General features: G+C 47.1%; 1 protein-coding gene across 1 annotated transcript in view; it reads right to left on the bottom strand.

Moving 5' to 3' along the window:
- ece2a (endothelin converting enzyme 2a) overlaps window positions 1–19,764 on the bottom strand; it is a 49,427-nt gene that overhangs the window by 22,300 nt on the left and 7,363 nt on the right. The window contains exon 2 of the mRNA XM_034029161.3: window positions 3,883–4,166. Coding sequence (XP_033885052.1) covers window positions 3,883–4,166 — 284 coding nt within the window. The remainder of the gene's footprint in view (window positions 1–3,882; window positions 4,167–19,764) is intronic.

Below are 19,764 nucleotides of genomic sequence, written 5' to 3'. Positions count from 1 at the left end.
GACAGGTACTGGAGATCTAAAGGAATTGAATGCAGACACTATGCACCTGACCGTGTACCTGAAAAGGTTAACAGAGCAATGGTGAGGGCGGTCACGGTGCTCTCTCCAAATGACTCCCCTTTTAAATGTAATGAAAGGTGGCCCACTGTAGTCTGTTTTTCCAATGACTGTGGATAATCAGTTCCTGGAAGTAAAGCAGGAACGAATCAATGAAATGTCAACTGTGAAGAATGGCTCTTCATAGCGGCTTTGCTCTCCACCTCAGGAACACTGTCGCCCAATCCGAGATTGAACGAGCAAGTCATCTGAAAATGCCATTTCAGTCACGTTCCTGCAGCCAGCGTATGGTCCTTACCCCAGTGGACTGAATGGCTCTTTGTAAATGCAGTTCTTTATGATATGTTACATCATGCGCCATTTCCTCACACTGTTCTAAATGACCACAGTGAGCAGGCTGTGACCCTGTGAGACACACCTGCAGCTCTCTACAAACAGCACACGAATAAAGACAGCAGAGGGGTCAGCTCATATCACAAGCCAATGGAAGCACTTTATAATAGACTGGGTTCAGTGAAGACTCAGGAGAGCTACTCCATTAGACTGACCTGGGTTCTGCAAATCAACGGTCTGTGAGGACCATTTCTCTCCTGGAGTTCAGCATTGGCTATGGTTGTTGATATGGCCACAATGTGAGCTGGACAGATGGGCTCAGGATGTATACTGAGCCACTTTGAAAGTACTTTCATTTCAGTTTTTGTTTGTTTGTATTTTAAACAGATGGCTGAAGGTGTAGGGAGGAGGTGAAGAAAAACAAATGGAAGAACGAGGCGACAGTGAGTGTGTCACAGAGAGTAAAGCGATTCAACATCAAACCTGCTTGCCCCCCCCCCCCCCCCACAGACACACACACCCCTCATGATCCCTGCCAGTGACTCAGCCCTGTGTTGGCATTCCCCTCACTCTCTGTCCTTGTGGCTCCTCTGAACTGGAGCCGAATGATTAGCCAGCAATCAGTCCCTTCGCCACAGTGCTGATGCAGCAGGGAGCTGCAGTACCCACTGCAGCACACACACACAGAGACAGGGAGCGAGAGGGGGGCACAGCGGATACAGCAGTAAGCCAGGGAATGGTAATATCCACTCTGAAACAATCCACACCCCTCGAACAGGCAGAGGGCACAACATAATCACTGGATGGAAGTCTGATGCCTCCCCTCATGCTTTTCATCTCTGCCACTGGGACCGAGTTGCTCTAAAGCAGCACAGTCTTACAGGAACAGCTGGGTTACATCTGCACTCTTTACAGTTCAGATCATACCTGCTTGCATGCCAATGCACAATCTGGGTATAGGAGTGTATTTCAGGGGCTGGCACTTTTTACTCAGTATGTACCATTCATTTTGGCGACTTTGTCCTCCAGGGAGAGAGGGAGGGGGAGGATGAGAGGCAGGGCGAAGGGGAGAGGGGGAGGATGGAGAGGCAGGGAGAAGGGGGAGAAGAGGCAGAGAGGGAGAGGAGGAGGATGAGAGGCAGGGAGAAGGGGGAGAAGAGGGAGAGAGGGAGAGGAGGAGGATGAGAGGCAGGGAGAAGGGGGAGAAGAGGGAGAGAGGCAGGGAGAAGGGGGAGAGGAGGATGAGAGGCAGGGCAAAGGGGAGAGAGGGAGAGGGTAGAAGTAACAAGGGTGATGTAAAACAGGAGGGTAAAGAGAAAAGAACACAGGAGCGAGTGTGACGGAGGATAGGAGAGAAAAAGAAAGAAAGAAATCAAGAAAGAAAGAAAGAAAGAAAGAAACAAAGAAAGCAAGCAAGCAAGCTGCAACAATACAACTGATATAACAGAACAAAGGTAATTTGCAAAGAGAGCGCGGGGGTAGAAAGCTTATTAAAATGAATCAGACATGGCCTGCGGTTTACACAATCTACTGTTTACTGTGCAGCTTGCCATCCCTAGTCTTTAATGTCATTATTTAAGGGTAATTTGGCAAATGAGAGAGAGAGAGAGAGAGAGAGAGAGAGAGAGAGCTCCTTCAAAACGAGTATACGCAGTGCCATCACTCAGCATTGTCAATGCACTGTAAACAAGACTAAAGGTTAGGGATTCAAAGTGTTTGTAGACGCCGATATACCAGGAGTGTTGTCCTGGCAACGGAGAGGGTGACTCATGCTGGATGCAAGGCTGAGAAACACATTTCACATCTCAGTGAGCCGGGCTGTGGAGTTAACCCTGCGAGGTGTGGGAGGAATGGGGGGGGGGGGGGGGGAGAGTGGAGGGCTCAGTGCCACAGTGTTTAGGGATAACAAAATGTGTGTGTGGGTGGGCGTGTGTGTGTTGGGAGCCCTTGCTGGACTAAAAGTATACCCTGATCTACTTCCTCTACTGTAATCAGCTCCCCCTGCATGGGGACAATATGCAGTTAGGGAGGAGGGGAGGTGACAAGAAACAACTCCCTGTCTGCACACTGTAGCACCACACAGCTCAGACACTCCCTGTCTGCACATTCCTCCCAGTCTGCACACTGTAGCACCACACAGCTCAGACACTCCCTGTCTGCACATTCCTCCCAGTCTGCACACTGCAGCACCACACAGACTTCATTATTAATACAGAACTGTGCCTAATGCAAGCATTAGAGGCAATTAGTCAAGGCACTTGTCTTGGAGTCCCAAGGTACAGGAAGAAGCCCCTCTCACTGTGCTCAAGAGGAGAGCTGTTTCAGGGAGAATTCCCTCTGCCTTCAGACTCTCCTGTCTTGTTTGCTCATAGACAAGTTGAGAGCTACTTGAGTTTGTGGCTTTGTGTGCACTTCCTGAAATAAATCCCATAGCCAAAGCAGGACGTTGTTTGTTTGCAGTGGTGTCTGTGCAGGTCAGGTACAGTGCAGTATAGACATATGACACAGGAGGGTTATATTGTAAGAATGTGCTTTCCAGACTGAGCTGTGTTTTAATGCAGGGGAGTAGAGGGGCTTTTGAAGCCTCTACAAAGCCAGTTTCATTTGCGTCACGCTGACAATTTTCAAAAGGATTTTTTTTTTTTTTTTTTTTTATATAATGTAAAATTCACAAAGTGGCTCCTGATGAAAGTGCTGCTCCTGCTCTCAGCGTCTCTGGGTCTCGCAGAGCCCGCTGCTCATTAGCTCACTGTCAGCCTCGCTCTCGGGGGGGGGTGGGGGGGTGAATTCAATATGAAATCCTCATTCCCTTGTTTAGCCGGAACATTTAAAAGCACAGAAGTACCTCTCAGTCTCTCAATCTACATGCTGGTCACCAAACCCATATCAGTTGCTTAATTACATAATGTAGATCACGGGTGTAGATTTGGTACAGCATGCAGTGCTACACACAAGAGGAGGAAGGGTTTGTCAAAAATACAATCTGATTGGAGAAATAAAAAGGCTAGACGTAACCCACTTGTACTACAAAGCTCTGTGTGTATGCATGTACACGCGCACACACTCTCACGAATCACACCCACCCGCACGAACCTCATCGACCCACACCCACCCACCCGCACGAACCAACCACACAGACACCCACCCACACATACTGGTTTATGCTGGTACTGCACAAGGGGAGCAGCCTGTACCAGCAGAGAGATCTGTGGACACAGACTGGAGGAACTCAGTAACTTTCTGGTTTGCCATGTTTTTGGACTGGCTAATTTACCAGAACTGTCTGTGCTTTACTTGGCATCCCTGTGCTTTACCATGCTTTCACTGTGCTTTAATACACTTTGCTATGTTTTTGGGAAACTCCGACCCGGCTTTTTACTATGCTTTGGAATACCTCCCCTATGCTTTACAATGCTTCCCTATGATTTACTATGCTTTCACATTGCTGTGCTTTCACTACAGTGTATGTATTTGTGCAGCTGTGTCTCATACCTGCTTGAGAACCTGCTGCACCATCTCGCTGGTCTCCGGAGACACGCGCCAGGGGTCTTTCTCCTCCACCATCATGGCGTCCAGCGTTCCCTTCTCCAGCACCACGTCAAAGCTGCCCTCTGCAAACGTTAGTGAGCGGGCGTCCATCTGATGCCAGTCCATTCCTGGGCAGCCTCTGTGCCGCGCTGCCATGGCCTCGATGCACACTGCAGAGTAGTCGATGTTGGTGATGGAGGTGAAGCCACAGCTGTGCATGTCGGAGCTCATCGAACTGTTCCCACAGCCTGCAGCAGAAGAACAGGAACATTCACATGACTGCACTCGACAGCACAGGTAATGCAAGCATGTGGAGCCGTAGCAAGTGCGGATTATGAATTCGCTATTCCAACTCCAGTTATAGTCAGTTAGTGTGCTGGTATCTGCTGCCATTGCTTTACACAGACAACAGCGTCGAAGCATCCGCACTGCGGCTTGTAAAACATGGGGGGCATGACCTCCTTCTGCTTTACAGATTGACGTGAAAAATCAACAGGGACCAAGACCCAAAGCTGACCTGGAGCTGAAAAGTGCAAGTGCTTGCATGTCACCTTGCGCCCCTGTGTGCCAATAAGCTCTATCTCCTTACTGAGTAACGCAGGGTGAAGGACACACACAGATCTTATCTATTTGGTCTCTTGGAAGGATGAATGGACGGAAAGCATGTTTTACAATCACGCACAATAAAGTAAGAATTATCAAACCATGTTCTCTGCAAATGTGAGAGTGTAGTGAAATAATGAAATACTCTGAATCATAAGTGATCCACTGCAATGAGAGACACAGAGAGAGAGAGAGACAGACAGACAGAGAGAGAGAGACACAGACAGACAGAGCGAGAGAGAGAGAGAGAGAGACACACAGACAGACAGAGCGAGCAAGAGAGAAAGAAAGAAAGAGAGACAGACAGACAGACAGACAGACAGACAGACAGACAGACACTCTGTCAGCAGGTGAATTTAAATCACTGCAGCAGCACGCCATATGGGCCAATCTAACCGAGGGATTGTGAAACTGTCAGAATCAACATCACACTCGAGTGCCTCAAACAATACAATCTGGAGCCCAGTATGATTCAAACAACAACAACAGGCTCCGGCTTCCAAACAGCCCTCTCTCAGTAATGCAACTTTATCCCTCATGCTGGCAGGCTGAGGCTCAGAGTTACACAACTAATAAGCGCACACAACATGTCGGTTTGGAAACAAAACTGCACTCTAACAGAGCATCCCCTGAATGAATCTCTTCACGGCACATGCTGCCCAACAGGAGTACACAGCGTTTAAACAATGTTGGTATTTAGACCGCTACAATATTCCCAAATAATTTGCATTGGGAAGTGTTTTGAACGATATACAGCAGATTTGTGATTATTGCTTACTGATACACCTGCCCTCATTCAGAACCCAGAATCACACAAAGAACGCTTAACAGTCAATCAGCAACAAACAGCAGAGAAAACTCTGTCAAAAATACGATCCTATCCGGGGATCAGGTCAGGTCCACCTTCACTCACACAAACAGTAACCAACTGGACAAACCCCATTCACATCCAACCAGCTGGAGCAGCCCCCCCTCCCTCAGAGTGCAAACCCCATTCACATCCAACCCGCTGGAGCAGCCCCCCCTCCCTCAGAGTGCAAATCCCATTCACATCCAACCCGCTGGAGCACCACCCCCTCCCTCAGAGTGCAAACCCCATTCACATCCAACCCGCTGGAGCACCACCCCCTCCCTCAGAGTGCAAACCCCATTCACATCCAACCCGCTGGAGCAGCCCCCCCTCCCTCAGAGTGCAAACCCCATTCACATCCAACCCGCTGGAGCAGCCCCCCCTCCCTCAGAGTGCAAACCCCATTCACATCCAACCCGCTGGAGCAGCCCCCCCTCCCTCAGAATGCAAACCCCATTCACATCCAACCCGCTGGAGCACCACCCCCTCCCTCAGAGTGCAAACCCCATTCACATCCAACCCACTGGAGCACCACCCCCTCCCTCAGAGTGCAAACCCCATTCACATCCAACCCACTGGAGCACCACCCCCTCCCTCAGAGTGCAAACCCCATTCACATCCAACCCGCTGGAGCAGCCCCCCCTCCCTCAGAGTGCAAACCCCATTCACATCCAACCCGCTGGAGCACCACCCCCTCCCTCAGAGTGCAAACCCCATTCACATCCAACCCGCTGGAACAGCCCCCCCTCCCTCAGAGTGCAAACCCCATTCACATCCAACCCGCTGGAACAGCCCCCCCTCCCTCAGAGTGCAAACCCCATTCACATCCAACCCGCTGGAGCAGCCCCCCCTCCCTCAGAGTGCAAACCCCATTCACATCCAACCCGCTGGAGCAGCCCCCCCTCCCTCAGAGTGCAAACCCCATTCACATCCAACCCGCTGGAGCACCACCCCCTCCCTCAGAGTGCAAACCCCATTCACATCCAACCCGCTGGAGCAGCCCCCCCTCCCTCAGAGTGCAAACCCCATTCACATCCAACCCGCTGGAGCAGCCCCCCCTCCCTCAGAGTGCAAACCCCATTCACATCCAACCCGCTGGAGCAGCCCCCCCTCCCTCAGAATGCAAACCCCATTCACATCCAACCCGCTGGAGCAGCCCCCCCTCCCTCAGAGTGCAAACCCCATTCACATCCAACCCGCTGGAGCACCACCCCCTCCCCATCAGAGTGCAAACCCCATTCACATCCAACCCGCTGGAGCAGCACCCCCTCCCCATCAGAGTGCAAACCCCATTCACATCCAACCCGCTGGAGCAGCACCCCCTCCCTCAGAGTGCAAACTCACCCTGCAGAGCTCACTGTACACTCTTCTGATCCACACTGTGGCCAGGACTCAATAGCAGGTATTCAGGGCAGGGTGGAGGGGCACTTGCTCGCCGAGCACCAAACGTTTAGAATCAGATCACTCACAGCATGTCTGTTTGGAAATCCCAACTGAAAGCGTGTTTCAATAAGATGTAAGCAATCATTTGTGTTGGAATTAGGTCTCTACATTCATGCCACAGTAAAGGGCTTTGTGACACATTATGAGTTAGGCAAGGTTTATTTTTGTATTTGTTTTCGTTCTGTGTTTACACTATTGTAGAGACTAGTTGGCTCTGTATGTGTGTCTAAGTGTGCGTGTGTTTCAATGAAATGTAACTTACTGTTCCTTCACATAAACAGCCGACTCCAGTCTCCACTGATGCCCATCTGTCACTTTTCACAAACACTTAATAAAATCACAAACCTGGTGATAAAAGAAGTAAATAAACTTCATTGTGTGTGACAGACTGTCCTGCCTGTGTGTGAATGTGCTGGGGAAGGATCTGTAAACACTTGGAGATAGTCCTCTACTTGGGAGATGTAGGTACCCGTAAGTTTCAATGGGCTTCCTTGTAGAAGGGATTTGTTCACAAAGACAGTATGTCCCTTTCAATACCTGCGTTCCATACACCATGGAAGACTGCAAAACCCATTTGAAAAGATGCCTGCTGATGCTGTGCTGTGTGGGGAGTACCTGGACTGCTGCTGCGTCCGTCTCTGCTGTAGTCCCTGAAAATGACAGCCCATTACAGCATGGACACACAACACAGTAAGGAGTAGAGAGGCTTGCAGCCAGCGCGCTCACAGCACAAGCTGCCAGGCATGCAAGTGAGAAGGTGCGACATGAAGATGAAGGGCTGTGCGGTTTCCTTTCTCCGACACCCCTGAGAAATGCTGATATTTTAAACACTGTGACTAACGCTTATTAACACCCCCCGGAAGTCATTAGAAGATAGCGGCTCCACACAGAGGATTAGCCTCCTAATGAGGCGTCTCATGCTTGCAGCACTCACACCTCTAATGCAACACCTCCCCATCCTCACCTCCCTGTACTAATAGAGCACAATATGAAATATGTGAAGCAGGCGAGGAATCGAACCCGGATGCAGGACTGGGGGCCAGTCAGAAAGTTGCAATGAGGGTTCCAAAAGGATGACGTGTGCACAGTGGAAACAAGGGATGTGGCACATGGAGTTCCACTTCCAGGATGTTTTCATCCATTCCAGGTATTCCAATGAGCTGCACAGCATCAGCGCAGAGGTCACTTGACAATTAACGCTTGAAGCGAAACCTGGAACGGCTCAAAATGAGAAATTAATAGATTTTTTGTCAGTTGAAAACTGAGATAAAACATACTTTAGAAGGCACAGAAAAGATAAAATATTTGAAAAGGGTAAACGATGAGATGGCTTTCCAGGTCAAATCATCACATTGTGGTGCACTAGATTTATCAAAAAGGGGAGCTGGTTCCCAGGAGGGGATGAGTTAAAAGGTTCCTGTTATTTTACAGACGCACTCGCTCTCTCAAGAGACTGAATGTCACCCAATCTATGAGGCTGGCATTCGAAATGTCACGTCTGATTCATCCCCGTTACCGTGGCGACCCAGGCATCCCAGCCATGCAGTACCTGGGGAAGCTGTGGAGCTCTTGACTGCCTGGTTTATCAGCGGTGACTGGAGCCTTCAACAGAGACAGCATCAGCCTGGGGTTAGGAATAACATCCTTCCCCTTGAGAGGTGATATGAACCTGCTCATGTGTGTTGAACGTTGACAGGAGATGCCAAGGATAAGGCACGGTGCTCCTGGACGTTTTCCAAATCTCAAACCTGCACCTGAACCATTATAAATCAGCCAACTATCTTCTTCTACAAATATATTGCTATCAAGCCTCTGTTTGCTTATGAAATATGGAAAAGCAGCAAAATTAGCAAAGGATCCATATCCAGTTAAATACAGTACCTGTACAACATGGCCTAAAAGCAAATTATTATTAAATTCATAAACTACCAAATCATGGAATAGCGAGGGAAACACTGTATACAAACAAAACGATGCTTTATCTGTAATGCTGTACCTGCGCTGTACCCCCGCGCTGTACCCATGCTGTACACTGGATCTAGAAGCTCTTAGTCTTGCTCAAAGCAAGTTGCAGCCCAACAGGCCTTATTCATGAGCCATCATCAATACACCACAGCTGGACAGGCCAGACTCCAGCCTCCATCAGCAAGACAGAGCACAGCCGCTGATCTGCTCAGGGGAACAGGAAGGTAACAGACCACAGCACAAACATTGGAACACTGCAGCTGCGTCATACACAACTAACAAGCCTTTAAAGAGCTTCGAAAACTGAAACATGCTGGGCAGGTTCACCCTTGTGAGTGGGGTAGGGACTGCATGTACAGTAAGAGAAGGAGCTGCAGGAGGGCATGTGACCGGCTGCAGAGTGTCATTCGTTTCCAATTGCTAGCCTTTTGTTGCTTGTTTCCTTGTCAAAGCATGTGGAGTCCATTAAGATTAATAAAAACAGAAGTCTTCATCCAGCCTGACCTGAGGGACTCAGGAGGTCACTGAACAGTACGTAAGCCACACAATGCTTAATTATTATTTCCAGCTCAATGTGTTCGGAAAAGCAGAACAGTATTTCTGAACCATAGTAAAGCACAGCATGGTAAGCTGCAGGAAACAACAGAACTGGGGTAAATAACCCATGGTATACCTGGAATTAAGACTCTGCATCGTGATGTCCTCTCCACTGAACTAAAACCGGATTCTGTGGCAAATCTATGGAGGTGCCAGATATGTTTAAGGATTACCACAAAGTCAAACCTCCTCTGCAGGAATCAATGGATCTGCTTACCTGGTAAACCCTACTTCATATAGTCTCACTGCACTGATCCGCTTACATGGTAAGTCAGTATAACAAATATTTTACAATATACAGTATAGAAATATTAGTGGTGGGCAACAATATGAAAATGTTATATCAATATTGTGCATGCATTTTTATATATATATTATACTGAAGTCTTCCAAAACACAGAAATATAAATCACACAATTTCGATATATATATATATATATATATATATATATATATATATATATATATATATATATAAAAATAAATAAATACGTAACAGATATTTACATGTGAATAGCAACTTACTGTAACTTAGTGCTGCTTTGTTTCACAATATATGGAGAAAAACAAAGGTCTTGTTCTCTTTTATGATTCTAGACTTTTGGGTTTTTAATTTTCTAGCCATTCTGGAAGTAACTGAATCTTCAGCTGCTCTGCGCATGAATGCTGACGCCTCTAAAAGCATGAAGTATGGTGTCATGCCGTTATTTTGAGATGTGTTTTACTGTTTTCATGTCTAAAGAGTACATCCTGTTTATAATATGGAAAGCTGCCATTTAAACCACGGCGCCAGTAAATCACACGGACAAAATTCAATGAAACCCGCCACATGTGCATCTCTCAAAACAAAAGCTACTGTCAGCATGACACGGGCAACACTTTACAGCTGGCCAGTAGCACCAAACTTAACACAGCATGCAAATAGCGTTTGGTACCTGAACACCAGTGAATGGAATAAAATGGTTCAATAATACTTTAGTGTGGAGTTTCTTTGCCTACGAGACTGACAATGATTGTTATGTATGGGTTTATTGCATCTTCATATAAATCTTGATTATACTGCGTTTGTATTTTAGCAGACTTATATATATTGCATATATACACATTACACACATTATATATATACACACATATACATACACACACACACACACACACATATATATACACACATATAGATAAACAAACAGCAGCTCCTACTTCAGTAAATGTTCAGAATTGTGCATGTAGGAGCAGCCTGAGTTGCTACCCTGCGTTTCCATGGTGATTATTTTCCTTGTGGATTGCATTTTATATGATGCACTTCCAGTCTGAAGCCTCACACAAATACCTATTCCCTGCCATACTGTGTTCTTCTGAATGTTATGTTAATGTCCTGGACAGGACGATGAAAGCCTATCTTACAGCGCTCAGCTACTGGTTCAAGATCTTTGGCATGTTCAGTCAGTGCTCGGCTCTTAAGAAGCTCATGAAGAGTTGGAGCTGTGTCAGGAGTCGCTCCTCTATACATACTCAGGGTTTCGTGTGCTGTCCGCTGGGTCGGAATGCTTCTGGAACCCCACAGGCTTTTTCGACAGTGACAATGCTACCCATGTTAATGTGATAAGAAAAGCTGGCAAGCGCTCTTTTAAAGAATGACACTAACATAAGCGCTAAGATGGTTCCCAGGAGGACTCTGCTGCTATAGTACGATCCACATTTTTCACTGCTTGCTTGTCAAGGTGTGAATTGGAAAGGGTTGGGGGGAGCTGGCCCCTGCGTGTCAACGGAATTGTCTTTAATAAGATGTGATTAATAAATGACTGGACCAGTGGCACTGTGCCAGCAGCAGCAGCAGTCTCTTAGTCTCTCTCTCTCTCCTCCACCTGCTTCTCCCCAGTACTGCAGACTCCCTTCTCACCCCCCCCTCTCTCTCTCCTCTGCCTGCTTCTCTCCAGTACTGCAGACTCTCCTCTCTCTCTCTCTAGTACTGCAGACTCTCCTCTCTTTCTCTAGTACTGTAGACTCTCTGCTCTCTCCAGTACTGCAGACTCTCCGCTCTCTCTCTCTCTCTCTCTCTCCAGTACTGCAGACTCCTCTCTCTCCAGTACTGCAGACTCCCTTCTCACCCCCTCTCTCTCGTTCCTCTGTCTGCTTCTCTCCAGTACTACAGACTCCTCTCTCTCTCTTTCCAGTACTACAGACTCCTCTCTCTCTTTCCAGTACTGCAGACTCTGACTCAGGTACTCACCAGGAGGGAGGGAGCTGTTTAAAACAGATCCCTCAGTCAGATCTGCCTGCAGGATACTGAATTGTGTCAATGGGATGGTACATGTGTGTGGGAGGGAGGGGGAACAGCATTCTTTTGAAGAGCTGTTAATTATGCAAGGAACCCACTCCCATTGTACAATAACGAGAGAGAGAATACAGTGCTAAACGAGGATTTAGGCTAGAAGGAGATTTCTCTCCCCATTTCTTTCCTATAATTTCACACTGACACAGAATAGAAACAATAGCAGCAGCTGCTCCTCAGAGTTGTTTTCCCCCAGTATTGTTCTAGAAACATGTCTGCTTCAGGTGGTATAACTAGCATGACACACATGCTATAGTTTATACACCACAGTTTTACCCACATCGTTCAACAGCCAGTAGGAATGCCTTGCTTGGTCAGATTTTGTACATCATACTAGGGTACTGGCATTAGTTTCAGAATGTGGTTGCACAGTTGGAGCTGTCACAAAAGCGAGGCAATGACTGCAGAACTGGGAGGGGACAGACTGGTGTCATGGGTAGACAGCGCTAAAAGTGACAAATGATTATTATTTAAAATCAGGTTTCTTAGAAAGAATGGTGTTGGAGATCGCTGTAGAGATCTAATCCATTGGAGAGATCTGTAGAGGTCTAATCCAACTGCTGTCACTCACAGGGAGCAAAAAGTGTGTGTGTGTGTGTGTTGGGGTGAACAGGTCTGTCCCTCACAGGGAGCATGGTGTGTGTGTGTGTGTGTGTGTATGTGTATGTGTATGTGTATGTGTGTGTTGGGGTGAACGGGTCTGTCCGTCACAGGGATCATGGTGTGTGTGTGTGTGTGTGTGCCGGGGTGAACGGGTCTGTCCCTCACAGGGAGCATGGTGTGTGTGTGTGTGTCGGGGTGAACAGGTCTGTCCCTCACAGGGAGCACGGTGTGTGTGTGTATATCGAGGTGAACGGGTCTGTCCCTCACAGGGAGCACAGTGTGCGCGTGTGTGTGCGCGTGGGGGGTGAACGGGTATGTCCCTCACAGGGAGCACGGTGTGCGCGTGTGTGTGCGCGTGGGGGGTGAACGGGTATGTCCCTCACAGGGAGCACAGTGTGTGTGTGTGTGTGCACGCATGCTGGGGTGAACGGACCTTTCCCCACTTCCCTGTGAAGGACCACCTGCAGCTCAGTGTGGAATGATCAGGCACGATGGAGCCTGCCCGAGACCTGCTTCCCAGCAGAGGGCTGCTCTGTTTATTTCTAACATCACTAGCGAGACAGCATTAAAGAACGAGTTCCCTGGTGAAAGGAAACTTACTGAAGGCAGAGCTCAAGCCACGGCTCGGGTTAAAGACAATGCCTGCAGTCAGCAAACAGCTCTCCTGACTCAGGAAGTACTGCAGTGAAGCACAGGATAAACTGGTACAAGGACAACCATCAGGGGCAAATTAAACACGGGCATCCTGCTGGGATGGGAACCCACCTGCCCAGCCGCCAGCATCGAAATCTTCCACTAAGGTGAGCCAACACCACCATGGGAGAGAGAAAAGAGGACGCAAGCTCTTTGGAGGCCAAATCCCCAGTTTCCCAATGTAATTAAAAAAAAACAGACAGTTATTCTTCTACACAAAAAAGTAGAGCAGCCCAGACTACACTGTGAAGGTTTTGTCTGGTTTGTGGTTTATAGATGGCATTATAGTTTTCATTTTTTATTGCCATATATATTTATTATATATATATATATATATATATATATATATATATATATATATATACACACACACACACACACTATATATAAAGGACACACAGACTGCTATTATTAGTCTCATGACAGGTGGTTATTGCTTTTCATATTTAACCAGACTCAAATAATCTGCTGTGTAATATTTTGCAGTATTAGTGTGCATATCAAAAGAGAGCTCTATGCCATTACTGGAACAAGGAAGCTTCTAGATACTCCAGCTTTATCAAGGCAGATTACTGCAGCTGCAACACGGTGCTGTGCTCTGACTGCTGCAGGGTTAGTGTTTTGTGTCCTGCACACAAATGCACAGAGACCCTGACGCTGCACTGGAGGGGAATACCAAGACATCGGAGCCGCAGTGAGAAGATGAGGATGTCAGCAAAGAGGCCTCTGATGCAACAGCAGCCCCGAATGAAAGAGCTGCAGGAGTCATGGAGTTAGACTGCAGATACAGATTTATTACAAGTTTACAATCACAGCAAGCCCCCCTCCCTGGTGCCGGTGGAGCAGAGAAAGGGTCTCATATTTACAATCACAGCAACCCCGCCCCCCGTAGCTCCCCTGCTGTGCCGGTAGAGCAGAGAGAGAGAGAGAGAGTCTCATTTTTACAATCACAGCAACCCCCCCCCCCCCCCCAGAACGGTTACATCACAGGGCAGGAGGTGGCTTTTTTAAATCATGAGACATCCATGAGAATATTCGCGAATGCAAGAACCGACTCCCAGCTGTTATGCCTTAGTAATTACAACAGACAAAAGAAATGGCTTAACTGGAGGGCTTTGGTGTAATCATCCCAGCTCAGAAGCAGCACCCGTATACCAGGGCAACCTCCGTATCCAGTGAATACATGTGCAACACTGGCACAAGCACAGATACTGGAAATGCAAAATGAACATGTTGTGGTTACTTGCAAAGTAGCTTTCAGTCCGGCGTCCTGTTTCTTCTTCATAAGTCTATCTGCCTGCAGCATGGTCAATCCACAGATGATACACTTCTCAGCTCACACTGTGGTGGGATTTGCACCACCATTCCAGTGCATTACACTTTCTCTCAGTTGAGTTTTCTGTGACTCTAGGTGTGAAAGCATATCTGTGAAAAACATATTCAAAAACTACCTATCCTCCTTTCAGGAAGAACAGGACAAGGAGAAACAATTAACACATGGCATGAAAAGCACAAACAAGATGCCAGCACTGGTGTGCCGAGCAGATTGCTATAGCCGCAGTTTGAGGGGGAGGAGGCGAGAGGATCCTTAGCCTGACCCTGATATTTAATCATCTATTGGAGCTGCTCCCGAGGCAGGATCAGGGAAACGACTCAGGAGATTCGAAGAAACTAATCAAACACTTGTTTTTATATTTCTCTCATTTGTGTGTCAAGGGAAATATATTGTAGGCGCTTATCGGGCTGGCATCGGACCAGAGGAAAAATAGAACTGGAGCTTCATATTAAACGTTCCTAAACATGTGCTACTAAAACAAATATCCGTGCCAGCCTGGTCCGTTTGGACAGGCGCTGGATTACATGCAGTTTGCAGGACCCACCCCTAAATTGCCTTGCAAACGACATGCTGCTTTCCAGTTGTACTTTACATTAGCTTATATTCCAAACCTGAAACCCAGAACTCCATGATCACACACTGGTTAAATCTGGTGGCTCTACAAAGTCGCTTCATACCCATCTACAGTCTGTTCACAAAACAGTTACGAAGAAATAGGCTGCTGGTCCTGCTACATCTACACAAGAGACAGTAAAAACGGAGTCAAGTGCTGGAGAGTCAGCATTGGAAAAAAGAAAAATAACTGATTACTATAATGTGAATGACAAAATCACTTGCAGCTACACTATCGCAGATGCCTGCCAGAAATGGATTGCCATTCAGAGCGTTTTGTACATCGCCAGATTTGCGAGAAGCTATGGAAGCCAGAGGGTTTTCAGATACACCAAAATCACCTACAACTATTCAGAAGTTAGTGGTGGATTATAGTAATCAGTTACGCAGCTTAGCGCTGTTAGAGATCGCTCAGAGGAAAGAAGAGGGCAAAAGATTTAGTTTGACTTGCGAGGAGTATACGTCAGCACGTGGACGGTACATGAATGTCAATGTGTATGACGCTGAAGAATTTAAAAAAAGTGGAGGAAAAAGTTGGAATTTAGGCCTTGTTTGTGTACATGGTAGAATGCCAGCTGAAACCTGTGTTGAACTAGTTGAGAATAAACCGTCTTCCCAGAGTGTGTGTGACAGCCGATGGAGCCTCCGTTATGGCGAAGGTGGGTAAGCTGATACCTGCTGAATCATGTTACGCGCATGGCATTCATCTTGCTGTGGTGGACGTTCTTTATGCCAAGCAGCCCACAAACTCTCGAGCCGAAGTACCAGCAGCAGAGAAAGAAGCCGATTCGGAATCCGACTCGGACGAAGACGACGGGATGACGTCATAAAAGATGATCACAACTAGAGCCTACTGTGTAAAAATCTTCTAACCTTCCAACAAAAAAATGAAAAGTTTCTTCAGAAACATGTGATGGCTTCAAGATGACAGTGATGATGACCTGCTTTCTCCACTTTCTACTGGAGTCATACTCCATATTAGGCCTATGTATTTAAGTTATTTATGTTATTGAAGCGTCAGGCTACTTGTGAACAACTAAACTTGCAATTTAACTGGTTAATGGACTTAGTACTTGGCAGATTTTTTTTCTTTTATGTTAGGTTATATTTGTCCATTTAAGTGTTTATCATGCATGACCTTATATAAATGATCAATACATACAGTAACTATGTGAATAAATAATAATAACTACAACATAAAAGGAGTTCATTTTCAATTTCAGCTCCACATAAAATAAAATTACCGACACAAAGAAAGACGTTAGCCTATTATTTTGCTTTTTTAGGGTTAGCTTGTTGAATTCGGATTTTATTGAACTGGCGATTTGGGTTTTAGCATGAGAATCAAATAAGGGCATTAAAACATAAAAGCCAAAGAGTTTGTAAAATCTATCAGATCACAGTTTTTAAAGTAACAGCGTGACAGGACAAGGCGTGCACCTGCAAGGGAAGGCGACACACGCACCGTGCTGCAAGCACAACACGCAATAAGCTGCAGTTGTTTGACTGAGCAAGCAGTCTGATGAGGGAGAGAGAGAGAAGCGCAGTCGGACAAGCTTACAGTGAGAGACTGTATGAAGCCAGTGCATGCTTATACTGTTCCATATTGAAGACTCCCCCCCCCCCCCCCCATTGCCCATGAGGGATTTTACATCAATTTTAAATCCCCCAAACCCCGGGCCTGGAATTCTATCCCTTTGGAAACCCTAATGAGGAGTCTGCTGGGCTCCAGTGCAGTGAGCACAGTGAAGGAGTTAATGCAGTACTTGACATCCCAGCTCCTGCTGTCAGGCTACGCTTGGAAGGGTTTTTCTAATAGGTTTAATCTAGCACAGGGGACAGTCTCTGGCAGGCTTCCCGGGAAAGGGATTTGATTGAATCTGCTTTATTCTTTCTCTCTCTCTCTCTCTCTCTCTGTGTGATCAGGTGACAGGCACTGGGATTAGAATGCTCCAGATGTTAGCAGATGCAGCACTGTCTCAGTAAGGAAGATGGGTTGTCACTGCCTAGCCCTGTTACCTGGCAGACCAAACCTACCTTTCCTAAGCAGCTGCCACATCTCCCCATACCACACTGCAAGTTTTAACAGAGTGTCATCACCAGCTCCTCTTTTCTTCTGGTAAATCACTACCTGTGCTGTTTCATTCCCATGGTCTACCTGCACTCAGGTCACGTGACCCACCGCACAAAAAGTGATTGGATACCAGGAAGAAACAGTTAATGTCGCCAAGGCCAAGCACAAATTAAGCGTGCATCAAACCTGTCTGGGGAGGTTTCTTATAATTGAAGTTTCTGCAGAAGAGAGACGTCTTCATTTCAGAATTATTATTATTATTATTATTTATTTCTTAGCAGACGCCCTTATCCAGGGCGACTTACAATCGTAAGCAAATACATTTCAAGTGTTACAATACAAGTAATACAATAAGAGCAAGAAATACAATAACTTTTGTTCAAGTAAAGTATAAGTGTGACAAACCACAATTCAATAATACAGCAGATAATAGTGATAGTTACATCAGGGTATGATTAAATACAAAGTACTACAGGTTAAACACTTGGCAGATTACAGTATTCTGAAGTACAGGATTAAATGCAGTAAAATAGGGGGCAGATAAGAGCAAAATAAAGCACATTTACATGAAGGGTGATAATGTCCCAGGATACAAACAGAGGAGTTCTACAGGTGCTGTTTGAAGAGGCGAGTCTTAAGGAGGCGCCAGAATGTGGTCAGGGACTGGGCAGTCCTGACATCTGTAGGAAGGTCATTCCACCACTGCGGAGCAAGGGTGGAGAAGGAGCGGGCTCTGGAGGCAGGGGAGCGTAGCGGAGGTAGAGCTAGTCTTCTAGTGCAGGCGGAGCGGAGAGGTCGAGTGGGGGTGTAGGGAGAGATGAGGGTCTGGAGGTAGAGTGGGTGCAGTCTGGTCAAGGCATCTGTAGGCTAGTACAAGAGTCTTGAACTGGATGCGAGCGGTGATCGGTAGCCAGTGGAGTGAGCGGAGTAGTGGAGTTGCGTGGGAGAAGCGAGGCAGAGAGAACACCAGGCGGGCAGCGGAGTTCGGGATGAGCTGGAGCGGACGGGTGGCGGACGCAGGGAGGCCAGCCAGGAGGGAGTTGCAGTAGTCTAGGCGGGAGAGTACCAGGGCCTGGACCAGGAACTGGGTAGCATAGTTGGTGAGGAAGGGTCGGATTCTTCGGATGTTGCTCAGGAAGAATCGGCAAGTGCGTGCCAGAGTGGAGATGTGCTGGGAATAAGAGAGGCAGGGGTCCAGGGTGACTCCAAGGTTCTTAGCTGAGGAAGAGGGAGAGATTGTGGTAGATTCCAGAGGAACAGAGATAGAGAGATCAGAGGAGGGGGAGAAGGAGGGAAAGAAAAGGAGGTCAGATTTAGAGAGGTTGAGTTTGAGGTGATGCGAGTGCATCCAGGAGGAAATAGCAGACAGACAGGTAGAGATACAGGAGGAGATGGTGGAGTCAGAGGTGGGGAAGGAGAGAAAATCTGAGCATCATCAGCATAGAAATGGTATGAGAAACCATAGGATGCGATGAGGGGGCCCAGGGAGCGAGGTTGCAAGCAGAGCGAAGGCAGTATGGTTCAGGGTGAAGTCCAAGCCCTTGTAATTTACTGGACTGAGCAGATGCAGCTGATTCTCCCTGTGTACAGCGTTTGCTGACTGCATCTGAATTAAAGCCTTCGTCTGCCTCTGCAAATCTGCATGTGATCATAGTTTTTAAATCAGTGCGTTAAGAGAAAGAACTCCTATTCTCAGGGAATGGAACAGAGCTGCATTAATCCCACATTATTTACAAAAGAGCTGCATTAATCCCACGTTATTTATAGAGCTGCATGAATCCCACGTTATCATTTAAACAGCGCTGCATTAATCCCATGTTATTAGTTGGCTGTGATTTGGAGCACACAGCCCTGCTTTTACTGACCCTTCAAGCCAATATCAGGCATGGAGCTCTGATTGGCTGCTATTCAGAGCTGAGTTTTGTTTATTTAAAACACGGGCCTAGAACACCCTCTAATGACAAGCTGTAAAGACGTGCCGGTGCTGCAGCATTGCTGGAATAGAGCCGACACTAATCGCTGAGCAGCAAAGTGTATCCAGCCCAGAAACATCAGGAGCCCCCCAATGTCTGGCTTGGAAATGATTCATTGGGCAATCTGGCTGTGCATCCCAGTGCCTGCCCTGTCTAGGGACCGCCAGGGCAATCCATTAATGAGACGAAGGGTCTGAGTCATACACTAGGTCTCTTACAGACAATGCATATTCAACACTGAAATCCACCCATTGTGTTTGCAGTGCAGTTTCTCCACACTGGTGCAAAGGGGGACTCTGAAGAGCGCATTGTGAATGAGCAGCTGCACTGAGCTCTGCAGGTTCACAGCAAGGGAACTCATTTGAGAACAACAGGAAAGCTACAGTTCAATTAGACTATCTGTTGGGAAAAGCAATATGCAAATCAGCCAACGCTTCCTGATGCAGATTGTGAGAAATGAAAGGAGACAAGACATGGATTGAACTTGTCATTCCAAGGAGGACCCCTCTACCTGAGCAGCTCTGAGATCCCTTGGGGAATCTGTGTCAGAGGATGGCCAGGTCGTCCCAGGACAGGGATACAAGTCCTTTCTCTCTTTAAATCTGAGCTCCAACATAGACTGTCTTGTTCCACACAGAAGGCGAGACTGAACCTCAAAAGCTGTGTTCTGGCTCAATATATTCCTTATTAAAAAAAAACAAACAAACAAACAAACAAAAAAAAACACAACACTATGGGGTGAGGTGGTGGGGGTAAAATAATAAA

Source organism: Acipenser ruthenus, chromosome 12, assembly GCF_902713425.1.
Source record: "Acipenser ruthenus chromosome 12, fAciRut3.2 maternal haplotype, whole genome shotgun sequence".
In the NCBI taxonomy this organism is placed as follows: domain Eukaryota; kingdom Metazoa; phylum Chordata; class Actinopteri; order Acipenseriformes; family Acipenseridae; genus Acipenser; species Acipenser ruthenus.
The sequence above is the reverse complement of the archived record's forward strand: the minus strand, read 5'-3'. Positions and strand labels throughout refer to the sequence as shown.